Raw genomic sequence first — 12,996 nt, forward strand, 5'->3', positions numbered from 1 at the left:
CGTGCATGTGTGTGTGTGTGTGTTTGAACGTGTGGCCCCTCCTCCGCCCCTTCGCTGCTTTTCGCCGCTGAGCCCAGAGCGCAGCAGCTCGGAGAGCGCAGCAGCCTGTGCACCGCTTTGACTTCGGTGAGTTGTGAACAAACTTCTGACTTTTTGGCCAGATTTCTGTTCATGTTTATTTTTCTTTTGGTCACATTTGCAGCGCGCGCGAGCACGGAACTTGCGAAGGGGTTCTCAGGTTCAGCGGAGGGACTACTTTGTCTCTTCTTATCCGTGTAGATGACACAGGAGTGGAGATTTTGGAGCTGCCGATGAGCGCGTTTGAGGTGAAGAGAGGATCTTCCTGCTGGTGAAGAGAGGGGGGAACTAGTCTGTGGCAGCCAGGCGGATAACAAAATGAAATTCCTGTAAGAATACTTCTCTTCTTTTTTTTTTTTTTTTTTTTTTTGTTGTTGCAAAAATCTCCGTGCGAACTAATAATGCCCCAGCATGCAGTTGTGCGGTGCACGACCACAGCTCCCGTGCAGGTCATCTGCCAGGAAACCCCCTCCCCAAAACAAAAAAACTCCCTCACATAACTCTAATAAAGTCAACCAAAAATGTTTCTGCGTTGCAGGATCTGTGTGCTGACTGTCTCCTGCGTGCTGAGATCTACGCACGGAGTAAGTACCAGTTGTTTCTACGCTGCTATTGGTCCTGCAGGTGAGGCGGCTCTCCGCATGCTCTATGAGCCGCTCACACGGCAGATTGTTGATGTGTGTTTATGCCACTGCTGCTCGTGGAAGTCGGCGAAAAAAATGTGTCCAACTTTGTTGAAAACCAAGATATAAACGACGGATTTTTTTAAATTTTTTTTTTTTTGCGCGCAAAGCCTCTCAAATGTCATATCCGCCTTTTAAGTTTTGTTATTTTTTCCTTTACAGTTTAGAATTGATTTAAATGAGTGTTAAATGGCACTTTTGTTGGCCATGTCATTGAATTACTCCTATTTTCTGTCTTAGTTGTGTGGATCACTTCATTGAAAGCTTCCAATGAAGCTGCGTTTAAATGCGGCCCTGGGCGCTGTTAATGCGGCTGATGTTTGAGTGGACCCGCTCACAGTTATTTGCATTGTAAGCCCCGCCCTCCTGATGAATATTTATGAGGTTCATTAGCGCAACAGGCTTTTCTCTAAGCCACACCTTTCAGCTCTGCAGCTTACATTTTTGACGCTCCTATTATTTCCTCTGCCTCTTTCTGTACCGGTGCTTCCCAAAGCAGGGCGTCCCTGGTGTGAAATCTAAAGTTATGAAAATGACAGCTGAAGAATCATTATTAGAAGAGATGGAGGAAAATACAGTTTATAATGGACAAGCATAAAGAAGTGCATAATGTAAAACTGGAAGGGTTTTCTAAAATATCATCTATTTGCTTATAGAAGCAGCCTATTATAAACATCTAGTCCTCCTGTATGTAATTTTAACTCGACATATAATTAGCAGAAGTCCTCTGATCAGACGAGACCGCAGTTCAACTTTTTAGGCAGCACGCAAAAATGTTCGATGTGGCAGAAAACTCCACGTCACCCTGAATACACCGTCCCCACAGCGAAACAAGGCGGTGGCAGCATCATGGCGTGGGGATGGTGTTCTTCTGCAGGGACAGGGAGGCCAGTTAGAGTTGAGGGGAAGATGGATGGAGATGATTACAGGGGGAAAAAAACTGGAAGAAAACACTGAAGAGGTTGAAAGATAAATCGATATTTATGTGTGTCAAGACCCAAAACACAATGGAGAAACACATCTGATTTTCTTTCCACTTTGTGTTGGTGAATGACGACTTTTTGAATGTAGTGCTTTAGCATACTGTACATTAACCTGATTATGCTTCCATATGAGACATTTTAATTATTCGTCAATTATCAGCATTGCCTACTTAAAGCAACGAGGGTCTACAGGTGTAGAAAATTACATTAAATGTTTCTATAATTAGCTAATTAACATGCGGCCAGCTTTGCGTGAAACCAAAATCGATTCATTCTTTCCACTTTTTTCAGGTTTCATTCATTTCAGAAAGGGCTAAAATAGTGTTTATTTGGTGATTAATAACCTGGTTTATATCTGAGTTTCAATTAAAGAAAGAAAAAAAAAGATTAGAATATGTCAGTAAGAGGAGTTTATCAGCTGAAAGTCAAGTAAGCAGAGTGATGGAAAACCTCCTGTGTTTCAACACAAATCAGCTGATTGAGCTGCATTGACTTTAAATTGACCCCTCCACCCCCAGCACCACCTCCCTGATTGTTTTGTAGTGTGTGTGTGTGTGTGTGTGTGTGTGTGTGTGTGTGTGTGATTGGCTAACTGAATGGATGTGTGGGGGCATTGACTAATACATTACTTGGGTGGTCTGTGCCTATAGGCATGTAAGTTGCATCCTTTGTAAATGAAGCCTAAAGTTTGTGTTTTGAGAAAAAATAAATGCAATCTGAGTTTGACTCTGAGTTGACACAACGTCTTTATAAGGTGTCATCAGCATCAGCACAGAAGAATGAGAATGAACGCATTGTTTCTCTGTCACTAAAAATGCCAAGTGATCACATTACAATCACATATTCTGAGACGACGTTATTCAAAAGTGTCAGACGTCTGAGCAAATTTCTCCAATAACATCTAGATTTAGTTATAAAGTTGCTGATCAAAGGTAGTTATGAAGCCTGACTTGGTGGTGGCAGCATCATGTTGTGGGGATTTTATGGTATTTCAAAAAAAAAAACAAACGCTTTTCTGGTTCATTGGAAACTTCACAAATGACAATATTTGTGTTAGTGTTGCATATCAGAGTGTTGTAAAATGAACAATTGAATTAAGCTAACAGTCTTCTTCTCCTGTAGTTTATTTGGTGTGACAGTACCATCTCCACCTACCTGCTGGTGTCATGGATATTTAGCATAAATGTTAACCAATTTTATTTAATTGTTTTTCAAACTGAGGGAAAATATCTGGCTCTGCGTGTGTGCTAACGTTTTTAGTAGCTTTGTTTGAAACTAGCTAGCTACCGCGCGCCATAAGTTAGCCACACAGCAAAAACAGCCAGAAGTTTTCATACAAACCATTTATTAACCCTCCAGACTTTTAAAACAAAGATGCTTTAATCTTTGTCTCTCACTTCAGTCTGTATGTTAAATAAGCATTTGTTTCAGGAGGGAGGGAGTTCAAGTTTTATCTTTTCACTAAAACACGTCAGCGAACATACAAAGATGGAATGTGTTGGCGGTTCAGTTGGTCTATCGGGCTGACACAAATGTTGGTGCAGGGAAAACATCACATGCAGGTGAGGAGGAATGGCCTGCAGAGGAGAGTCATTATGGCGGGATTACAGGGGTGGAAAAATAAAAAGAGTTGGCACAAGTGATTGGAACCGCAGGCATTAAGACTTCATATTGCTTTTTGGTTCAGCTGCATCTTGCTATCTTGCTAGTTTTAAGAGTTGATATGAATCAAAACTAATGTTTTTCAAGGAGCCATTTTACTGCTTCATTGGGACATTGGAAATTTCTGCGTGTTCTCGCCTGAGTTCGGCAGTTTAGTGGTTTAAATTAATGACATAGAAAAAGTGACATTATATGTAGGTCAATATTTAGGAAAGTTTTTCATAATCATCATTTCAGGCGACTTTAAGATAAGCTCATAAATTCACACATTTCACATGAGAATGAAGTCGAGGCGTATCATATATGAAGCCATGACAATGTACAGTAAGTATGTGCAATATAACAAACAATGACTGCGATGTTGGCCATATGGGCAGTTGCACAGGGCGGCATTAGGAACGGGCGTGAAAGCTTCGTGCTGGACTTCGTAGCATTTCATGCCAGCTCAGAGTCTCGGATGACTTTCTGCATTTTGATTGGTTATATGAAATGCGATCTGGGTGGGTGTGGCTTCAGTCAAAATCCAGGATGGACGCGTTACTTGAAAGGAGAATGCCTCATCTGTCACGCTTTCCACTCAGATCGTTGGCAACACGGCTGGACTCAGACATTTGTTAATGTCCGCGCCTGTTGTATGTTTTAAAAGTTGAGAAACCAAATCTAACCGATGTCAACAACTTTAGCGTTTTCCAGCCATAATGTTGCAATTCCTTAATGTTCTGATATCATGGATCCGAAGAAGGAAGGAACTTGATAAACAGACCCTTGCAGGTTTTCATAACTTGTGTTTAAGATTACATTTAATGTGTGGGTTTTATTTCAGAGCCGTCATCTTGGCCAGGCAAGCTAAACAAAATTATAAACGTATTTATTTAACTTTAAAACTACTAAGGGTAGATGGGCCTCAGTGACATGTAGTGCTGTAGCTTAAAAGTTTCTCATCTTAAATATATAAAATATTTTTGTTGCATATACTTTATATGGAAAAAATATACTCAAACTGAAACATTTTGTTTCTTTAAAAAAATTCTGTGCACAGTAAAAATTTTTATGTATTTTTTTCCCAACATTTTTTGCACATTTGGAAATGCAGCCAGCCTTCGCCCCATGATGACATTAGATATTTTAAAATGCCACTTTTTGGTTCCCAAAACAGTTCTTCCCCCGTCTTTTCCCCCAGATTCCTCTGAAGCTTGGTGAGACTTGTCTCTCGCTCCCTGCAGGTGCCACAGGGTGGAACATTCCACAGAGGGAGGGCTGATAATCAGGGTTGATTTGTGGGTCCCCCATTCTCTTATTTCATTTTCTCAGGCGCTCATCCACTCATTAGTTCCCCTCCAACAACCAGTTCTTTACCGATTGATCCTCAGAGCAAATCAAGGCTAGCTGTCCGAGGATCTTTTGGTTAGCTTTTGTGTCGCTGTTGTTTGGATTCCTTTAGCCAAACGAACGTTCCTAAATTTGACATGTTCTGCAATAAATACAACATGTTTCTTGGTCTGGCTGATGTGCAAACGGAATGTGTGCAGAAATATTGGGGATTGTTGTGAAGTTTATAACTTTTTGTCTTGAAAACCCTCATGAATGTTGACGACGTGGGTCAGAAGAACCGCTTATGATAAAGTTCTGATGGTGTTTTGAGTAGAGACGCAAAGGCGAGTGGAAAATTTGATCTGAGAAAGAGGACTGGATGTTTGGTTTGACTGGATTCTGCTGCTCCGTTTCAGTTTTCAGTCTGGCTCTTAAACTAACCCGGATTGTTTTCATTCCTCCCTTTTTTTTATTCTTATTTTTGTGGATACCGTCTCAGTTGTAGAATAAACTAAAGTTAATTTCATCACGTAGACGGTACACCAAATTTATGGCCAATCTTTGCTCGGAGAAAGGTCGAAACACTTTTGTCGCTGAACGTATTATGAACCCTATAAACCACATACAGCAGCTTTAACGTGCTCTCGAAAAGCCTCTGTTGTTGCTCTCCCAGACCCACATCTAAGAGTCTGCGACCTGTGTGGTTCACGCAAGCAGTGGAGCATGTCTCCCCTGTCCCTATAAAATCCTGTGTTTGTGAGTGTGTCGGTGCAGGTGTGAGGAAAGACATCTTGAGCTTGGTTTTACGTGGGGGAATACCCGGTGGAATGAAACGATTCAGGCGAGCAGGCTGGCTTTTTGGCTTTCGTAGCGCTGCTCCCCCACAGACGGTCCAAAGCCAGCTGTTGTGTGAAGGCCTCTGAGGTTTGTCAGAGGACATCAGTGAACAAACGGCATCACGAAGACCAAAATAACGAGCTTTTCACTAGGGATGCACCGATCCACGTTTTTCACTTCTGATACCGATACTGATATCAGAGGTTTAATATCGGTCAATACCGATCCGGTATTAAGAAATAGTGCTGAAAGGACTTGAAACATTTTAAACACAGATAAAAATGTACTGAATTTACACAACTCTGTACCAGGACAGCACAGTTAAATACACCATAAGCTACAAACATGTAAAAACAACAACTTTAATTTGTTGAGTCGGTGCAATTAGCAGTAAAACAACCAATGTAAAGTAAATCATAAAGAAACTGACAAAATCAGCAGATTGACGAACTTGGTCAAATTTTATGAAAAAAATAAGCAATAAGAAACCTTCTTTCAAATGGTTCAGAAATTGCAATTATTCATTCTAACTATAACGTCGGATAAATAATAAATCGTAACATCACTCGGAGCACGAAATGTAGAATTAGACTGAATAGGTTTGCAATTGTAATTGCACATAGAAATGATTCGACAAGTGAATACAAATGCATCTCATGCCTTTGAAATTGGTCCTTGCAAAACCTCAAAAACCATATTTGACTTCTAATTTACGACAATGGACTACGTTTTGTTGGTCTTTCACATAAAATTCAAGTAAAATATATTGAAGTTTGTGGTAGTGACATGGGAAGACGTAAAAAAGTTAAATCAGTCCAACTTGACGGTGAAGAAGACCCATCTTCTTTCAAACAACAGGAACAAAATCAGCAGCAGAACTAAGCTGAGTCGTTGTAAACCCTGTTGGGTTTTTTTTTGCTCCTCTGTTAGCGCGGTGGTTCATGGTGTAGCTGGAGGCACCATCATCCCCCATGGTTCGGCCTTTGCACCGGGGCCTGTTTTAAATGGATGAGGGTCCAGTTTTGGTGCCCTATCCAAAATAAAAAAATTTAAAGAAATTAAAAAATTTCTCCTTGCAAACTAGAGGCATTAATAGGTAGAGCTACATTCGCAGGGTCAACCTTTCTCATCTGAGATGGCGCCATGTTGCTTCCAAAAGATGTTCAAAACATTTTCAGATATTTGTGTTTTTTATACATTAATAAAAATGTAACAATACTGAAACAAAGCGCTTCATATGAGCAAACGAGTTTTATGTAAATTAAAGTAAACCATGCATTCATTACAAAAACATTCTAAATCTTTGGACCGCCCCACAAATGATGATGCCCTGGGCTACTGCCCCTGTACACCCTTTCTACTGTCTGGCCCGGCTCGGCGCAGCCACCTTCAGGCATCCGGGTCCCCCAACCCCCCTCCTCTTTAGACGGAGCCACCGCTGTCAGTTTGTCCCCCGATTGGTCGCGGTGACCCCAGAGGTCAGAGTGCGTCTGAGCACAAAACGGGGGGAGGGTTGTAGCCGCGGCGACCTGTTAGCAAGCCGCCGCCTGCTCTGAGTCTTATGCTTTTGCTGTCTTTGATGAGAGGAAGATGAGCAACAGCAGCCAGCTGTAATAAAAGAGAGAGAAAGAGAGCGAGGTGGAATCTTCCCATCTTTCCTCAGGGACTTGTGAAGGTCTGACAGAGGGGAGCTGAGGTGGGGCAGCTTCACGTTGCCTGGATGCTCAGTGAGAGTGCTGCCTTGGCTTGTTCGGCGTGCCAGATCCATTCAGCCCCCCCCCATCCTCTCTCCACCTCCCAATCATCAGGCTTGTTTGCACTTGAGAGGGATTACATTTCCATTGTTTTGTTTGCAGGGGTTTCTCTTGGATCCGTCTTTCATGCTTCCCTTTCTTGTTTTTTCTTTCCCGACGTCAAGTCTCTATGCCAATGGACTCTGTTGTCTTTCAACTGGTAAAATGTTGAAAACCACATATGATTTTCCTGCGTGATTAGCTGCGTTCCCTTTACAAATGTGTTCAAACCTTTGTCAATAATCCGCTAATGTCGAAAAAAACACAATTCCGCTGTTGCGGTGTTTCCTATTAATAAGAAATTCATGTCAAATCACACATGAGTAAGTGTGTTTGGACAATGAGTCATTCCACACCGTCATCCTCCAGCTGCTTCCTGTTGTCTCCTTCTTCATGGTTTTCGTCAGTGAAACCTCCGGTTGTTGATCATGCGACTCGTGTGAGGCGGAAAAAAGTGTTTCCGTTGCAATTTTGCGAAGTAAACCAATTTCGATACGACCAGCAAAACTTTTTAATCGAAAAACAAGAGGCTTTTTTTTTTTTTGTGGAAATTGCCGTGTTTCCATGAAGCAAATTTATTTTCACAATTTCAAATTGTGCCGTTGTTTGGTCAATGGAAACGCATCTAGCGTTACGCATTACTCTGTTTCCGTCATAAAATCCTAGTAAAGTCAAACTCTGTTTTTGGTGTTAATGTGACAGCATGTCTGTATTTTGAGAAAGGTAAATACTGCAGCCAGGTCATGAAATTTGGATGTATTCAGGTGGAAAGTTGCAGCTTTTTCTCGGTTCCTTACAGACAGTTTGAATGAAAGAAGTTCAGGGGATTCAATCCGGGGATTCCAACCATTTCTTCCCAAATAGCTACCGCAAACCCCTAGCTGCAGCTCACCGAGATGGGAACTATATCATTGGCACATCAGATGCTTCAGTCATTGTCTGCTATTACCGCCTCACTGTGTCTCGGCCTGTCCCTGTAATTACGAATACTTCCGCTCTGATTTTCCACCGCTCGTAGCCACCGTTCCCTCCTCTTCTTCTTCTTCTTCTTCTTCGCAAGCCGGGTAATTGGGATGGCCTTATGTTCTCCGCTCCAACACCTGGCTCTAATGCGCGGGATCAACTTTCCTTTTGGGCTTTTTGAATAATCTTTTCACCCACTGTTCTCTGGGTGTTCACCTCCTTCCCTGTTTTGTGACGGCTCGACTGGAACAGCTGGCGAAGGTGATGATGTCATTTGTTTTTCGGAAAACAACGGGTGAAGCTCAGGAGGTGCCGCAGCTTATTGCTGTATATACAGACTTCACCCGAGTACTCTGACTTAATCTCTTTGGAGGATTTTCCATTAATACTTGTGTTTTTTTGTTTTTTTGCTGGAAATTCGTTTGCCTTGTAATATTTGGGAAAGATAAAGTCTTTATGCTCCATTGAGCTAGATAAGCACGCGATGACAGCCATCTTTGTTTATGTTGTTGCTGTGCGTTGCCAGAAGTGTTTGCGCTTGAATGCATTTAATGGGACTTAATGTGACCAACACAAGCCGTGCGCAAGAAAATTACACGCTTTTCAAATTTGTTTTACAAGCACTAATCTGAAAAGTGTGGTGTGCACATGTTTTCCACTCCTCTTTCCTTAATTCTTTGGATGCAATTACAGCAACAAATCTTGTCGATTACGACTTCCTACTTTGCCTTAAAATCTTCTTCAGAAAGTAGTTTGATCTCTATTTTTTTGTATTGCTTTTTAATTTATTTACAGTTTAAAATGAACACGTCACATGTTGACGTAAAAAAAGCTTTGAATGAAAGGAGTAGTTTGAAAAAGAAAAAAGATGTGTATGCCTTCGCTGTAACGTCAGCTTAGTTTAGCTTAAACACATTTTTAAACACAAAACTTCCAATGTGTACGTACAAAGATAACAATAAAGGAAATACATGATCTTTTTCTAAATAAACACAGTGCAAAAAAATGTCATTTAAGGGCAAACCAAAACAAAAAGGCTAAATTTGTTGAGCCCACAAAAGGGCATCTTTTGTGGGCTCTAGTGTCCCTTATATGAAAGTAGGGGGAAGACATGCGGCAAATGTCGTCGGGTCCAGGAGTCAAACCCGCGACGGCCGCGTCGATGACTCAAGGCCTCCAAATACGGGTCGCGCTAACCGCTACGCCACCACTGCACGCCCTGTTTGAGGTTTTTTGTTGGAGTTGAGAAACTAGGTATCTTCAGAAGGCGATACGGTCCACTTGATTTTATTTCGAGATATCGGATGAGTTATTATCGGCACAGTTATTAAAGTTTTATACGTAAGAAATGTTGAAATCTGGATGTTACTTTTTCTTCAACTTCTCAATTGTGTTGGTTTATTCCAAATAAAAAAAAAAAAAGTAGCAAAAAACTTTTAGGTTTGTGGTTACAGTGTGACAAAATGTAGCAATTTTTTATTTTCATATTTCTTTTTTCAACATATTAGATGCCGTTACAATCAGGCCAAAAGCTGCCATTTTTAAAAAAATTTTGGGGGGTTTTACTTCAGCATCTTTTGGTAAATTCTTGTCCGTCACTGTCGTCCCAAAAAATGCCATAAATCACATTATCTCCCCAATTTGTCTTGTAGGCCTCCCCACAGGCCAAAATACCACACAGGTCAAGTGTAATATAGTGTGCTTTGTAGCTGATTATGAAGCTGTTAGCGGCTAGCCGTGCCCTGCGTTTGAACCCTTATTGAAGACCATTCGTCATCTGAGAAGTGAACCTGCAGCCGTCCATCTCTACTGCCGAGTCTCACGTCTTTCAATCCTGCTCCGTGGCTCCGCAGCTTCTATCTACGACGTGTGAAAAACAACATCAAGACCCCTCTGTGAACTCTTCAGCATCCTATTTTTTTCCCCCCCCTGACTCTTCAGGTATTTCGTGAGCGAAAATCCCGGGGCGACCGAGACTCTTGTTTATGTGGGAGCGTAGCGGTCGCCGTTTAAAGTTCCCCACAGGGGGCGGCGGGTATTTTCGGGGACTGGGTCATGTCGTCCCGTGACTCTCGTACATAAAACCGCCTGGGCCGGCTCCCAGTTTTTCCTCTGCTAACTCATGCTTGACTGTGGGACTCTGGGCAAGCGTAAGGCAACTTTTGGCATGCGCAACAAAGGGGTTCTTGTCATCCGTTTCTGACGTCGTTGACTTGATGTCAGGTTAAAAGGCTTTGAAAGAATTTTTTTTACAAAAAAAGTTCACTTTTAAGATTTAAAAGTGGGTATAAAAGTTGTTGCAAGGGTTTCCACTGAACTCTGACTCAGCTGTCCTGCAGCATCAAACCACCTCTTACAATTCCCTTAGCTTCTCCCTCAGCCCCTTGCTTTTAGCTTTTACTTCAGTCGTTATTAATTGAAGGGCCTCTACTCGTCCTCTGGCTCTGTGCCTCGTGGCCAAAGTGGCCTCAGAAGGCCACTAATGAGGAGGGACAGTTGATCATTGTACCAGCCCCACGTTCCAGAACGTGGCAGCTTTCAGAGGGATCGTAAACTCCCGACTGTCATCTAAAAGTTTCATCGGAACAATGTTTTAAGATCTGATGTCCACAGCGAAGGAGTTGCGGTGTTTTGCGCCGGTTGTCGGTGTCCTGTAACCGGGTGTTTGTCAACAGAGCCTAGTTGCCCTACATATTTATTCAGCGTGAACTCGCTCTGGCCGTTCCTAAAAATAGATTGCTCACTGACTGACCTGAGAGCAGTTTCAGCTGTTGGTAGGATACAGAGAGTACGGACACGCCATTAACTCATACATGGATGTTGCTTTTCTCCGTGTTTTGGGAGGATTTAGAGAAAGATTTAATCATTCTTGGTTAGATGTGAAATCTAAATGTTAACTCTCTGTTAAATGTTTTGTGTTTTGGCTTATTCTACACGTCTTCCTACCATATGAAAAAAATATTGGCTCTGAGAAAATGATGATGATCATTTAAATTGAGGGAATTAGGCCTAATGCAAATGCTATATTTAGCTAACAAAGATTAGCAATGATAATGCGCACCGCAAAGGACATTTCTACATACTTTCCTTTATTGCACAAAAAAACGTGGGTGTGGAACAGAGCAGTTTGCCTTACGTGATTTTCTCTGTCATCGCTCATCATTTAATATAATTGAGGGCTGCACTAAACACCGCCTGCGGCAACTTTTGTTTTTTTAGACCTTATTAGCCGTTTGACACAGCTCAAAGATTCATGGCTCGAGGGACTGCGCTCGAATATAAAAGTCTTGAACGCTCCTAAAATCTGCAATGACACACACGCACGCATGCACGCACGCACGCATGCACGCACGCATGCACACACGCACACGCACACACACACACACACAGAGAGAGAGAGAGAGAGTCATGACCAAGGCCTGAAACCCATTCAGCTTAGGGTAAGGATTTTCTTATCAAAGGCAAATTTGGCTTCATTTTTAAACTTGACGTGAACTCCGGTGTTTGCTCATGTTTTTTTCTTTAAATGCACAGATTTCCTAAACTATGTTGACAGTGGCAGGCGGTAATGTCAACATACACCATGTTTGTCCTTTTAGCCTGTGTGAAGGTGTGGAAGTAAGCTTACTATCTGCATATTTCTTAGCATTTGCGCTCTTTTCTATCTATTTCGTTGGCTGCACTCGAAAATCACCAGCAGCATCTTTTTTTCCTCCTCCAACCCATCGGACTGTTTATGCATTCCCGATTCCAGAAGATGGCATTTAGTAAACCGAAGCGCGTGTCAGACGGCGCGGGGACAGGTCCGGGCGTACAACCCGCCGGCCCGCGAGGGGTGACAGCCAATAAACCTCAGCCGAGGGGATGGAGGAGGACGCAGGCACATTCCATGTCATCACCACAGCTACTGGGAGCACCTCCTCCATCGCTCTCGACCACCACCTCTCACCTCCGCTGCCCTATGGCTCCCGGAGGAGGTCACACACCTGTCTCCACTTCTTTCCTCCTCCACTTCGCCCGTTCTTCCTCTCTGCCGCTCTGCTCTCACAGGAACTCTCGGGCCCTGGGGTGTTTTGTTGAACGTTTTCAACTCTAGGCTCTATTTAAGCACCGACATAAAGGAACACTGCAAAGAAAAAAAAACAAAAAAAAACTGGTCTATTTTCTAGTGCAAATATCTTAGGACACTTGAAATAAGACAAAGCTAAATTACGTGCAACTTTTCAGAAATATTTAGGAGCTTGTTTCAAGTCAATAATTCCTTAAAATTGATGAAAATGTACTTGTTCCACTGGCAGATTATTTCACTTATAACATGCTAAAAATGTCTTGTGAAATAATTTGAATTTTGAATTTGTACTTTTGAAAAACCTCGAAATTAGGAAATTCAAAGTAAGTGCATACATGCTTTTAGGTACAAAGGGAAACCTAAGAAAAAGTCATTTTATTTTTACGACATAACGCATGAATTTGAAAATCTCAGATTTGTTCACTTTTTAAAAAAAATTCTGTAAAGATTTAAATTTGAGACCAAATGGAGAAAATGGCTCGCATGCGTGAAATGATTAAACTCCTCCAGAGTTGAAGAAGACAGTAAATAAAGTCACATATTTAATTGGCCCATTGTGTCATTTCCTGACCTGTGCGATTTTTATCTGTTTATGGATTTGGAAGTGTGTGTGTGTG

General features: G+C 42.0%; 1 protein-coding gene across 6 annotated transcripts in view; it reads left to right on the forward strand.

Annotated features, from left to right (window-relative positions):
* Nucleotides 1–4: 4 nt before the first annotated feature.
* col4a6 (collagen, type IV, alpha 6) overlaps nucleotides 5–12,996 on the forward strand; it is a 124,409-nt gene continuing 111,417 nt past the window's right edge. For 5 of the 6 annotated variants that reach the window (XM_028038926.1, XM_028038924.1, XM_028038927.1 and 2 more), the window contains exons 1-3: nucleotides 23–126; nucleotides 280–407; nucleotides 617–662. In XM_028038926.1, coding sequence (XP_027894727.1) covers nucleotides 397–407; nucleotides 617–662 — 57 coding nt within the window. In that variant the 5' untranslated portion in view covers nucleotides 23–126; nucleotides 280–396. Of the gene's footprint in view, nucleotides 127–202; nucleotides 408–616; nucleotides 663–12,996 lie in introns of all 6 variants that reach the window. The other variant, XM_028038925.1, reaches the window with a different exon arrangement.

The sequence above is a fragment of the Xiphophorus couchianus genome, chromosome 14, assembly GCF_001444195.1.
Source record: "Xiphophorus couchianus chromosome 14, X_couchianus-1.0, whole genome shotgun sequence".
Lineage (NCBI taxonomy): Eukaryota > Metazoa > Chordata > Actinopteri > Cyprinodontiformes > Poeciliidae > Xiphophorus > Xiphophorus couchianus.